This window comes from Mandrillus leucophaeus, unplaced genomic scaffold (assembly GCF_000951045.1).
Source record: "Mandrillus leucophaeus isolate KB7577 unplaced genomic scaffold, Mleu.le_1.0 Scaffold420, whole genome shotgun sequence".
NCBI lineage: Eukaryota > Metazoa > Chordata > Mammalia > Primates > Cercopithecidae > Mandrillus > Mandrillus leucophaeus.
The window spans coordinates 112,327-123,437 of record NW_012104477.1 but is presented as its reverse complement, the minus strand read 5'-3'; the positions used below and the strand labels follow the sequence as shown (position 1 = coordinate 123,437).

The 11,111-nt window shown below is 43.2% G+C and overlaps 1 protein-coding gene across 3 annotated transcripts in view; it reads left to right on the top strand.

Moving 5' to 3' along the window:
• LDHC (lactate dehydrogenase C) overlaps positions 1-9,839 on the top strand; it is a 55,810-nt gene extending 45,971 nt beyond the window's left edge. For 2 of the 3 annotated variants that reach the window (XM_011992915.1, XM_011992916.1), the window contains exon 8: positions 9,551-9,834. In XM_011992915.1, the coding sequence (XP_011848305.1) occupies positions 9,551-9,715 (165 nt within the window). In that variant the 3' untranslated portion in view covers positions 9,716-9,834. Of the gene's footprint in view, positions 1-9,550 lie in introns of all 3 variants that reach the window. The other variant, XM_011992917.1, reaches the window with a different exon arrangement.
• The last annotated feature ends 1,272 nt before the right edge of the window (positions 9,840-11,111 follow it).

Sequence of the window (11,111 nt, the reverse complement as noted above, 5' to 3'; positions counted from 1 at the left end):
TAGCTGGGACTACAGGCGCCCGCCACCTCACCCGGCTAGTTTTTTGTATTTTTTTTTTTTTAGTAGAGGTGGGGTTTCACTGTGTTAGCCAGGATGGTCTTGATCTCCTGACCTCGTGACCTGCCTGCCTTAGCCTCCCAAAGTGCTGGGATTACAGGCTTGAGCCACCGCAGCTGGCTGATTTCTCTATTTTAGTGAAAGGAGTAGGATAACAGGAGTGGGAGCAGAAGGTGTTTCATAAGCAAAAAAAGTCTAGAAACTGGAGAGAGAATTTTGGTTGGATTATTCATATGTATATTGAAGTTAACAAGGATAATGGCAAAATTGAGATAGACAGGGAAGACTGTGAGCCACGTGTCAGTCTGTGAATGAGATGGAATAACTAGGAGGTTAGTCATTACAAAGGGAGGAAGAGCTGAATTAGATGATGCCGAGACCAGCTCGGTTGGGGAGATCCTAACCCAGCAGCACTAGAGGAATTAAAAACACACATACAGAAATATAGAGGTGTGAAGTGGGAAATCAGGGGTCTCACAACCTTCAGAGCTGAGAGCCCTGAACAGAGATTTACCCATGTATTTATTAACAGCAAGCCAGTCATTAGCATTGTTTCTATAGATACTAAATTAACTAAAAGTATTCCTTATGGGAAACGAAGGGATGGGCTGAATTAAAGGAATAGGTTGGGCTAGTTAACTGCACCAGGAGCATGTCCTTAAGGCACAGATTGCTCATGCAATAGTTTGTGGTTTAATAATGCCTTTAAGGGGTTTTCCGCTCTGGGTGGGCCAGGTGTTCCTTGCCCTCTCTCTGGTAAACCCACAACCTTCCAGCATGGGCGTTATGGCCATCTTGAACATGTCAGAGTGCTGCAGAGATTTTGTTTATGGCCAGTTTTGGGGCCAGTTTATGGCCAGATTTGGGGGGGCCTGCTCCCAAAATGTCCCTCCTTCTTTGATTTGCAAGTTGATAAAAGCAAAGGCAGCTTTGTCACAGTGAGCTACTTCTCGCAGGAGTCAGGATACACATCTGCAGACTATACAAAGACAGACAACACAGATTAAAAGTGCAGTCATTGAAATCACAGAGCTTTCAAGTGTTTTTATCCATTTTAATGGGTTACTAGCTGCTAATTTGTCTGTAACTCCTTTAAGCACTCCAGTTCTTGGCATTAAGGTCAGGTGTGCCTGGGATGCTTTAAATATTTGTTCTTTAATTTTACAATATCCAAAGACAAGTTTGTAGAGTGTCTTTCTAGATGCTTTTTTATTCTTTCTCAAATTTTGATCTTATTAAGAGCTGTTAATAGTTTCCACACATCCTTATGTTAAGCCCCTAGAATGGGTCATATCATTTGAGGTTGAGGTGCCACTATACCGCCATGTATCCAGATAATAGGAACTTTTTTGTACTTTTTATCATTTCTACTATCTGACTGTTTTGTTCAGACCAACTGAATACAGTGTGGCCATGGCATGCAGACTGAGAGGTGTAATTCAAGCTAAACATCCCCTTAGCGTACCAGTTAGTAATGATTCCATAGGAATTGTTGTGCAGCACCCCTACCTGTTCTGCAGTGCAATCTTCCTAAACAAGTACTTTCATTATTTCTGGCCAGGTTCTATTTTGTTTATAAATAGGTTTTTGAGGGTGGTATGCCTCAACTATAGGAGCAGATTTATTATGATAAATACTGAGATCAGAAAGCATGTGTAACTGTGTCATAGAGGGATTAAATCCAGGCATTATTACCAGCCAGATTGATAAATATGCCCAATAAGTATAATTGTTCTCTGTGTCAGCCCTTGTTGAAGGAATACTCTTGGCAGTGGTGATAACTGCTATCATAGCTACTATTAAATTATTCATTATGACTGGTTGTCCTGCTTTCCTCCGGTTTTCTTCCACCATCTGTGACAGCTTCTTGATCTGTCCCCAGGTGGGTGGCTGTGTTTGATGGGTGTTGCTCATGACAGTTGGTGTCCTCCTCAGCATCAGTCTCGACATGGCTGCAACCGGGGGGTCCTCGGGATCCTCCCGGAATCTCTTCCTCAGCATCTAGCTCATGATGAGGTTTCAGGTGTCTTGATGGTATCCAAATTGGCTGTTGATTTTGGCCTGGAGAAACGCAAGCATAACCTCTACCCCAAGTTATTATTTTACCTATTTCCCATCTTTCTGTTATTGGATCTGTCTACCAAATCAATTGTTCTGCTTCTGTCTTTGCAGCTGGTTTCTGTATATGCTGTTCAGCTGCTAATAACATCTGGCCTTTGGGCAGGCTCAAAAAATTTAAAGTTAATAATGCTAGATTCAGTTGCATCCGTGGGGTTCCATATTCTCTGTCTCCTCCTTTCTGCTTTTGCTACTGCTGTTTTAGGGAAAGATTCATTCTTTCCACGATCGCTTGTCCTTGAGAATTGTATGGGATACCAGTAATGTGTTTAATATTCCACAGAGAAAAATGTAGCTAGAGCTTGGCAGTATAGCCTGGGGCATTATCTGTTTTAATAGAAGCTGAAATGCCCATCACCACAAAACACTGCAAAAGATAACGTTTAACACAGGCAGAAGAGAAGACTCTCCTGATTGGCATGTAGCCCAAAGTGAGAAAAGGTGTTCCTATATACATGTACATAAGCTAGTCTCCCAAATGAGGGAACATGTGTGACATCCATTTGCCAAAGAGAGTTAGGTTCTAATCCTCAAGGATTAACTCCTCCTGTAAAAGATGAGGAGTGTACCATATGGCAAGTTGGGCATCACTGGATAATATTTTTGGCCTCTTTCCAGGTAATGCTGTATCTGCATTTGCGACCAGAGGCATTAACATGGGTTAAATTGTGAAAGTGTCTAGCATTAGATATTGCATTAGCAACTAGGCGATCAGCCATTTGATTCCCTTCAGTCAAAGGTCCTGGAGGAGGTGTATGGGCCCTAATGTGAGTGATGTAAAAAGGATGCATTCTACTTCTAACTGCTGTTTGCAGTTGGGTAAATAAAGTCATCAGTTGTTCATATTTATGAAATCATAACTGAACATTTACAATTAACTGTGTGGAATGAATCACATATAGAGAATCAGAAATCACATTAATAGGCATATCAAAAGCAGTCAACACCTCAATTGCAGCTACAACCTCTGCTTTTTGAGTTGAAGTATAGGGCATCTGGAAAACTTCACTTTTTGAGCCAGAATAAGAAGCTTTACCATTACTAGACCCATCTGTAAAAACAATGAAAACGCTTAGCAAGCTGCAGGTTGTTTACTGCAGGAATTGTAAATGCAAACTCTTCATAGTCTTGCTCAGCTAAAGAGATAGTAAAGAAACAGTCTTTTAAATCTATGACTATTAAAGACCAATTTTTTGGAATTATAGCAGGAGAAGGCAATCCTGGCTGTAATGCTCCCATAGGTTGTATAACTGAATTGATTGCTCTTAAGTCAGTTAGCATTCTCCATTTACCTGATTTTTTTCTTAGTTACGAAAACTGGAGAATTCCAAAGGGAAGATGTTGGAACTATGTGCCCATTTTCTAATTGTTCAGTAACTAATTTCTCTAAAGCCTCCAGTTTCTCTTTACTTAGCGGCCATTGTTCTATCCAAATTGGCTTATCTGTTAACCATTTTAAAGGTATAGGTTCTGGAGGTTTAACAATGGCTGCCATCAAAAATGATATCCTAAACCTTGGCGGGAACTTTGTCTTTCCACTTGAAGCGGTTCTTTTAAACCTTGCAAGTTTTTTTCTAGTCCCATACCAGGGACATACCCCATTTAATGCATTGTATGTTGACTTTGAGGGCTGTATAATTGTTCTGGAATTAGAACTTGTGCTCCCCATTGTAATAAATCTCCCCCCCATAAATTTATAGGTACAGAAGTATAATTGGTTGAATAGTCCCAGGTTGTCCATCAGGCCCTTCACAATGCAAAATGTAACTACTTTGAAATACTTCAGTGGCTTTACCAACTCCAACTATGTTAGATTGAGCGGGTTGAATTGGCCATGCAGACGGCCCGTGCTGTAGAGAAATGATTGAAATGTCCACTCCTGTATCTACCAAACCTTTAAATTTCTTTCCCTGAATAGTTATTTCACAGGTAAGACGTTTATCAGTAATTTGATTTTCCCAGTAAGCTGCTTTGCCTTGTTTATTTGTTCTTCCAAATCCTCCTGTTAATTTAATTTCACCTTTTCCCATTCCTACATATGGCACAATCCAGGAGCTGTGCTGTACACTCTCCTGGCTCTGCTTTCCAGGGAACAGAAGTAGATATAACAATTTGAATTTCCTCATAATAATCTGAATCAATGGCTCCTGTATGTATTTGTACCCCTTTAAAACTTAAACTAGATCTGCCTAGAAGTAATCCTATTGTCCCCACTGGCAAGGGTCCACAGACTCCTTTTGGGACCTTTTGCAGAGGTTCCCCAGGCGGAAGGCTCACAGCTTTTGTGCAGCATAAATATACTGCGACACTACCAACTGTGGCGGGGGACAGACAATATACAGGGGTGAGAGAATGGCCTGAACTGGAAATGCCCCAGTTTAGAACGGGGTGCAGGACGGGCCCCTCATGGCGTTTCCCAAAATTGGGTTCCCTTCTTTATCAAACTTAGAGTGACACTGATTTGCCCAATGTTTTCCTTTTTTACATTTTGGACATATTTCAGGTTTAGCAGTTTTCTTTTTTCCCCTATCTGGCAGCCTGACTCATTGATTTTTTTTTCTACATTCTTTTTTAGTGTGTCCATGCTTCCCACAGTTAAAACAAGCTCCAGGAAATGGAGTATTTCCTTTATCCACTCTCAGTCCTGCCATTGCCTTTGCCAACAAAGTAGCTGTACACAGATTACCTCTGATACCATCACAGGCCTTGATATAATCAACTAAATGTGCTTTTCCGAATTTAAAAGGAGAAGGCTCAAATGTAGCTATAATATTTCCCTGTTGATCTGGGGGGGTGTATTCTAACAGGGAACTGCCAAGCCTCTAAATCACCCTCTCATTGAGCTTGCTGAATTCTTGCCTGAATAGAACTAAGAGTGGTTGGTTGCTCGAGGTGCTGCTTGACCAGTCACTGGGGCAACTACTTTTTGTCCAGTGTCCTCCGGAAAAGAAAGATCTGGAGGCTCATTTTCTTCAAAATAATAATGAGGGGGTGCAGAAGGGTAGGGATGAACCTCTCCCTTCTCTGCCGCTTTAGCTGGCAAACAAACCTGCTCTGTAACCTCTTCTGTTACTTTGCCACACTCTCCTTCCTCCTCATCATCAGTGTGAAAAAGTACCAACGTGGAATGAACCATACCCCACACTTGTCTCATTGTTACCCTGACACTTCTGAGCTCCCCTTCTTACTCACCATGGGGATTACTTTAAGAGTACTCGGGTGTCCTCCAGCTACTTTCACTTTCTCCAACCGCTGCTCTGGCAACCCTTCGACCTGAATTCGAGCCCCCATGATGGATGCCACTTGCGGAGACCAGCTCGGTTGGGGAGATCCTAACCCAGCAGCACTAGAGAAATTAAAGACACACACACAGAAATATAGAGGTGTGAAGTGGGAAATAAGGGGTCGTACAGCCTTCAGAGCTGAGAGCCCTGAACAGAGATTTACCCATGTATTTATTAACAGCAAGCTAGTCATTAGCATTGTTTCTATAGATACTAAATTAACTCAAAGTATCCCTTATGGAAACGAAGGGATGGGCTGCATTAAAGGAATAGGTTGGGCTAGTTAACGGCAGCAGGAGCATGTCCTTAAGGCACAGATCACTTATGCCATTGTTTGTGGTTTAAGAACACCTTTAAGCGGTTTTCTGCCCTGGGTGGGCCAGGTGTTCCTTGCCCTCGTTCTGGTAAACTCACAACCTTCCAGCATGGGCGTCTTGGCCATCTTGAACATGTCAGAGTGCTGCAGAGATTTTGTTTATGGCCAGTTTTGGAGCCAGTTTATGGCCCGATTTGGGGGGCCTGCTCCCAACAAGATGATCTTCAAAGAATAGGGAGAATATGTTTTGTTTTTTTAAGAGCAGGGGATTAATGATTTGGAAGAAGCGGGCAGGCATGGTGGCTCACGCCTGTAATCCCAGCACTTTGGGAGACTGAGGTGGGTGGATCACTTGATGTCAGGAGTTTGAGACCAGCTGGTCAACATGGTGAAACCCCGCCTCTACTAAAAATAAAAAATTTAGCTGAGTATGATGGTGCATGCCTATAGTCCCAGCTACTTGCGCGGCTGAGAAAAGAGAATCGCTTGAACCCAGGAGGCGCAAGCTGCAGTGAGCCAAGATCGTGCTGCTGCACTCCAGCCTGGGCAACAGAATGAGACTCTGTCTCAAAAAAAAAAAAAAAAAAAAAAAAAAAGATTTGGAAGAGGCAATGAAGAGTACACAATGGATACCACACACCCCTTCTTTTCTGAGGATGCAGAACCTATGGGACAATAAGCAACTACCCCTCTAGGACTCCAGAGAAAGAGTCAGGGAAATGTCAAATGAGTAATCAGTGAAGAGACTGAGTAATATGGGAATTTAATAGCCTTTACCGAACAAGTCAGTGGAAGTTATATTTTAATTTAATTTTAATTTTGGGGGGAGGGATGAAGTCTCACTCTGTTGCCCAGGCTGGAGTACAGTGGCTCAATCTCAGCTCACTGGAACCTCCACCTCCTGGGTTCAAGCGATTCTCGTGCCTCAGCCTCCTAAGTAGCTGGGATTACAGGCACGCGCCACCATGCTTAGCTAGTTTTTGTATTTTTAGTAGTGAAGGGGTTTTGCGCTGCTGCCAGGCTGGTCTTGGACTCGTGACCTGAAGCGATCCACCTACCTCGGCTTCCCAAAGTGCTGGGATTACAGGCGTGAGCCACTGTACCCTGCTGAGTTATATTTTATAGGGAACATTTAAACATTTGACATTACAAGCAGAATCATTTGTATATTCTTATTTTTTCTTTCTTTCCCAGTTAATTCACTTTTACTACTACACATTTTCGCCAAATCAAGGTGTGCAGAATTTCTTTCTTTTTTTTTTTTTCTTTTTCTTTTTTTGAGACGGAGTCTCACTGTGTCACCCAGGCTGGAGTGCAGTGGCACGATCTCGGCTCACTGCAAGCTCCGCCTCCCGGGTTTACGCCATTCTCCTGCCTCAGCCTCCGAGTAGCTGGGACTACAGGCGCCCGCCACCGCGCCCGGCTAGTTTTTTGTATTTTTAGTAGAGACGGGGTTTCACCATGTTAGCCAGGATGGTCTCGATCTCCTGACCTCGTGATCCACCCGCCTCGGCCTCCCAAAGTGCTGGGATTACAGGCTTGAGCCACCGCGTCCGGCCCAGAATTTATTTCATTAACACATTAACATTAATGTGTTAACTGGATTTTTTTTTTTTTTTGGTCAAATAAGTAGGGAATTCTCTTTAAACCATCTCTGTATTTCACAGCCAGTCCAAGAGCAAATGAGAACAAATTCTAATATATCCAGGGGAAATTATCACCAACTAGGCATAAAGCTCAAAGGGAAAAGGGTAGGCTGAGGGAGCTAGCAGCAGGTCACAGTTAGCACACAGGGCCAGGCTTGGTCCCAGGATTCAGGCAGGAGCCCTTGTTCCCAGCCCCGCCCAGCAGTCCTCAGATGGCATGATGGATCGACATGAATTCTCGAGTTCCAGTCTGAAGTGCCTCTTCTAGAGAGAAGAGAGATGACAGGAGGTAAAGGGAAACAAATTCTGGAAATACCAGTAGGGAAGCAGAGGGACTTCTTCCCCTGCCACCGTCAGAGGCCTTGCCTCTGATTACACCCGTGGAAGCTCATGTTAAAGCTTTGAATGTCACAGAGTTGGCAACAGAATGATCAAGGATCAGAGAGGGAGTTCGAGACCAAACCTGGGCAACATAACAAGACTCCATCTCTATAAAAAATGGAAAGAAAACTAGCCAGGTATGGTGGTGTGTGCTACTTGGCAGGCTGAGGTGGGAGAATTGCTTAAGCCCAGGAGGTCCAGGCAACATTGAGCTATGACTGCACCACTGCACTCCACCCTAGGTAAGACAGAGAGACATTCTCTCAAAAAAAAAAAAAAAAAAAAAGGATAGGGAATTTGAGTATGACTGTGGCTGGAGCCTGGCTGAATAGTGTGGGTTGACAGTCTGAAAAGACAGTGGCTTTCCACAGCTAGGCAGATGCCAAAGTGGAAGGAACGTAAGTAGTTCCTGGCAGGGCGCCCTCAGGGATGACACTTGGCTGATCTGATGGTGCTTATGGGGTTGAGTGTAAACTGGCTACCAAAATGAGGGAGCTGGACTATGCTAGAGGAGGTAACCAGAGAATCCCTCTGTGGGGAGAAGTTACTAGAGCAAAACAGGAACAAGGGGCACACCTTGTGCTCCTGAGGAGAGCCCCAGAGATGGTGAGAGGGAAGCATGGCTGATTAGCACCCGTGGGCTCTGTAGCTTGGAAAGCTGTGAGGCACTGTTCCAGAGTCAAGGAGCCTCCCCTCTTCCTTCAACACTATTCCTGGTAACTGTTTATAATCAGTCCTGGAGAAGAACAAGGCCCTCCCATCTCCCACAACCCCAGACTCAGCCCCAAGGAGAGGGGTAAAGAGTGATGAGTGGTAGGAGGTAGGGAAGTGTGAGACGTCTACTGGGTCTTCTTTTGAAATTTTTTTAATTTTAATTTTTTTGGTGTCTATTGAGTCTTCCAGTCTTCCAAGACCAGGGAGGGTAGTATGCGGGTGGTGGAGGCTGGTACATGTGCATGTAGATGTTGTGTGAGTTGCCCAGGTTGTAATAGGCTCTGGCAGCTGCTTCTTGGCCTTGGCTGCAGGAATGGAGTGAATTTTGGTGCTTCTGATGGGAGGTTCCAGGAGTCCAGGATAGGGCAGTGCCATGGGGCTGCACCTGTTTTATGGCCCTATCCATGATGGGAGGTCCTAGATAGAACTCAGGTGGAGGTGGTAGATAGGAGTACAGAAGGGCAGGAGTGCATTCCATTGCAACTGGTGATGAGAGGCACAGGCCCCACCAGGCATGTAAGAGTATCTATAGCCTCCACTGGGGGCTTACCTCTGGAGGCTTAACATGCCACCTGTAGCACCCATTGTCCAAACTCAATGGTGCTCCCTGCTGTAAAGGTATGAAGCAGAACCTTCCCAGTCACCTCCTGCTTCACGGTTGCCTTTATGTAGTTTGGACTAAACACAAGTTACTTGGTCCTTATAGTCCTCCATTTGATAAAATGGCATCATGAAAGACTGCATGGCATCGTTCCCTGTGGACCAAAAGATGACCTGGTAAGGGATAAGGTAAATTGTACCTCTCTTGGTCCTTCTAAAGGCCTCTGGCATCTTCTTTGTGTCATTGAATGTAAGTTCCACATGGTCATAGAACATAAGGATGCTCTTGCTTTTGCTGACCATCACTTTGCCACCCTCTGAGCGATTCTTGTTGAATGCTTTAGTCTCTCCTATATACTCTTATTTTGATGCCCTTTTACATAGATGCTTTTCCATATCAGGTTGTTTGAACAACATCTTATCTTGCCTTTCAGGGATTATATGGAATAAAAGAAGAAATCTTTCTCAGTATCCCTTGTGTCTTGGGGCGGAATGGTGTCTCAGATGTTGTGAAAATCAACTTGAATTCTGAGGAGGAGGCCCTTTTCAAGAAGAGTGCAGAAACACTTTGGAATATTCAAAAGGATCTAGTATTTTAAATTAAAGCCTTCTAATGTTCCACTGTTTGGAGAACAGAAGATAGCAGGCTGTATATTTTAAATTTTGAAAGTATTTTCATTTGATCTTTAAAAAATAAAAACAAATTGGAGACCTATGACATAACTCCAGTCTCTCAAGATTAGAACAAGAAAATGATAAAGAGATTTTCCTCTTTAAGAATCCTTTATAGCTCTATTCTAATGATACCCAATCTGTACAGGTGTAAGTTATACTTCTGAGGTATGTCATATATTTTAGAGAGCCTTCAGATGTAGTAGAATATGTATAATCACTATAATACAGAGCTTTGATTCTTTTCACAAACCAAACCCTTTTTCTAGTATTACAATTTTATCTTGTACTTTCGTCCATTAGAGTACCAGCATATTCATTTCATTACATTAGCATCATATGTTTATATATAATCATTTTAAATGTGGCCGAGCACTGCAGCCTGGGCAACAGAGTGAGGCTGTGTCTCAAAAAAAAAAAAAAAAAAAAAAAAAATTATAAATGCTTATTTTTAAGACCATATATATCAAAAAGAAATATAAAGCTGAGTGCAGTGGCTCATGGCTGTAATCCCAGTGCTTTGGGAAGGTGAGGCAGGAGGATCACATGAAGCTAGGAGTTTGAGACCAGCCTTGGCAACATAGCAACACCCCATCTCTACACAAATAAACAAATTAGGTGTGATGGCATGCATCTGTAGTCCAGCTACTTGGGAGACTGAGACCAGTAGATAACTTGAGCCCAGGAGTTCGAGGCTGCAGTGAGCTATGATTGTGCCACTGCACTCCAGCCTGGGCAACAGAGGAAGACTCAGACTCAAAAGAAGAGAAGACAGAAGAAAAGCAGAAAGAACAAGAAGAAGATACAGATACAACTTTATGATGTAAAAAAGTTGAATAAGGTTATATTCAACTCTGCAAGTATTATACCAGTCATATAAACTCAAATAGTTGATTTGGTGTCTCAATTGAAATATCACCCAGGGAGCTTATACCATCCTCAGTTATTTGTGCAGCAAACTACTACTATGCTTGCTATGGTATCGTTATGAAATCTGTATGACATGATCTCTGCCCTCAAGTATTCACAGTATTTAGGGTACCTCAACAAATTGTTTTTGACTATTTTTTTTTTTCCTTTTTGAGATGGAGTCTCACTCTATCACCTAGGCTGTAGTGCAGTGGCACGATCTCGGCTCACCACAACCTCCACCTCCTGGGTTCAAGTGATTCTTCTGCCTCAGCCTCCCAAGTAGCTGGGATTACAGGCACCTACCACCATGCCTGGCTAATTTTTGTATTTTTAGTAGAGATGGAGTTTCACCATGTTTGCCAGGCTGGTCTTGAACTCCTGACCTCAAGTGAGCTGCCCACCTCAGCCTCC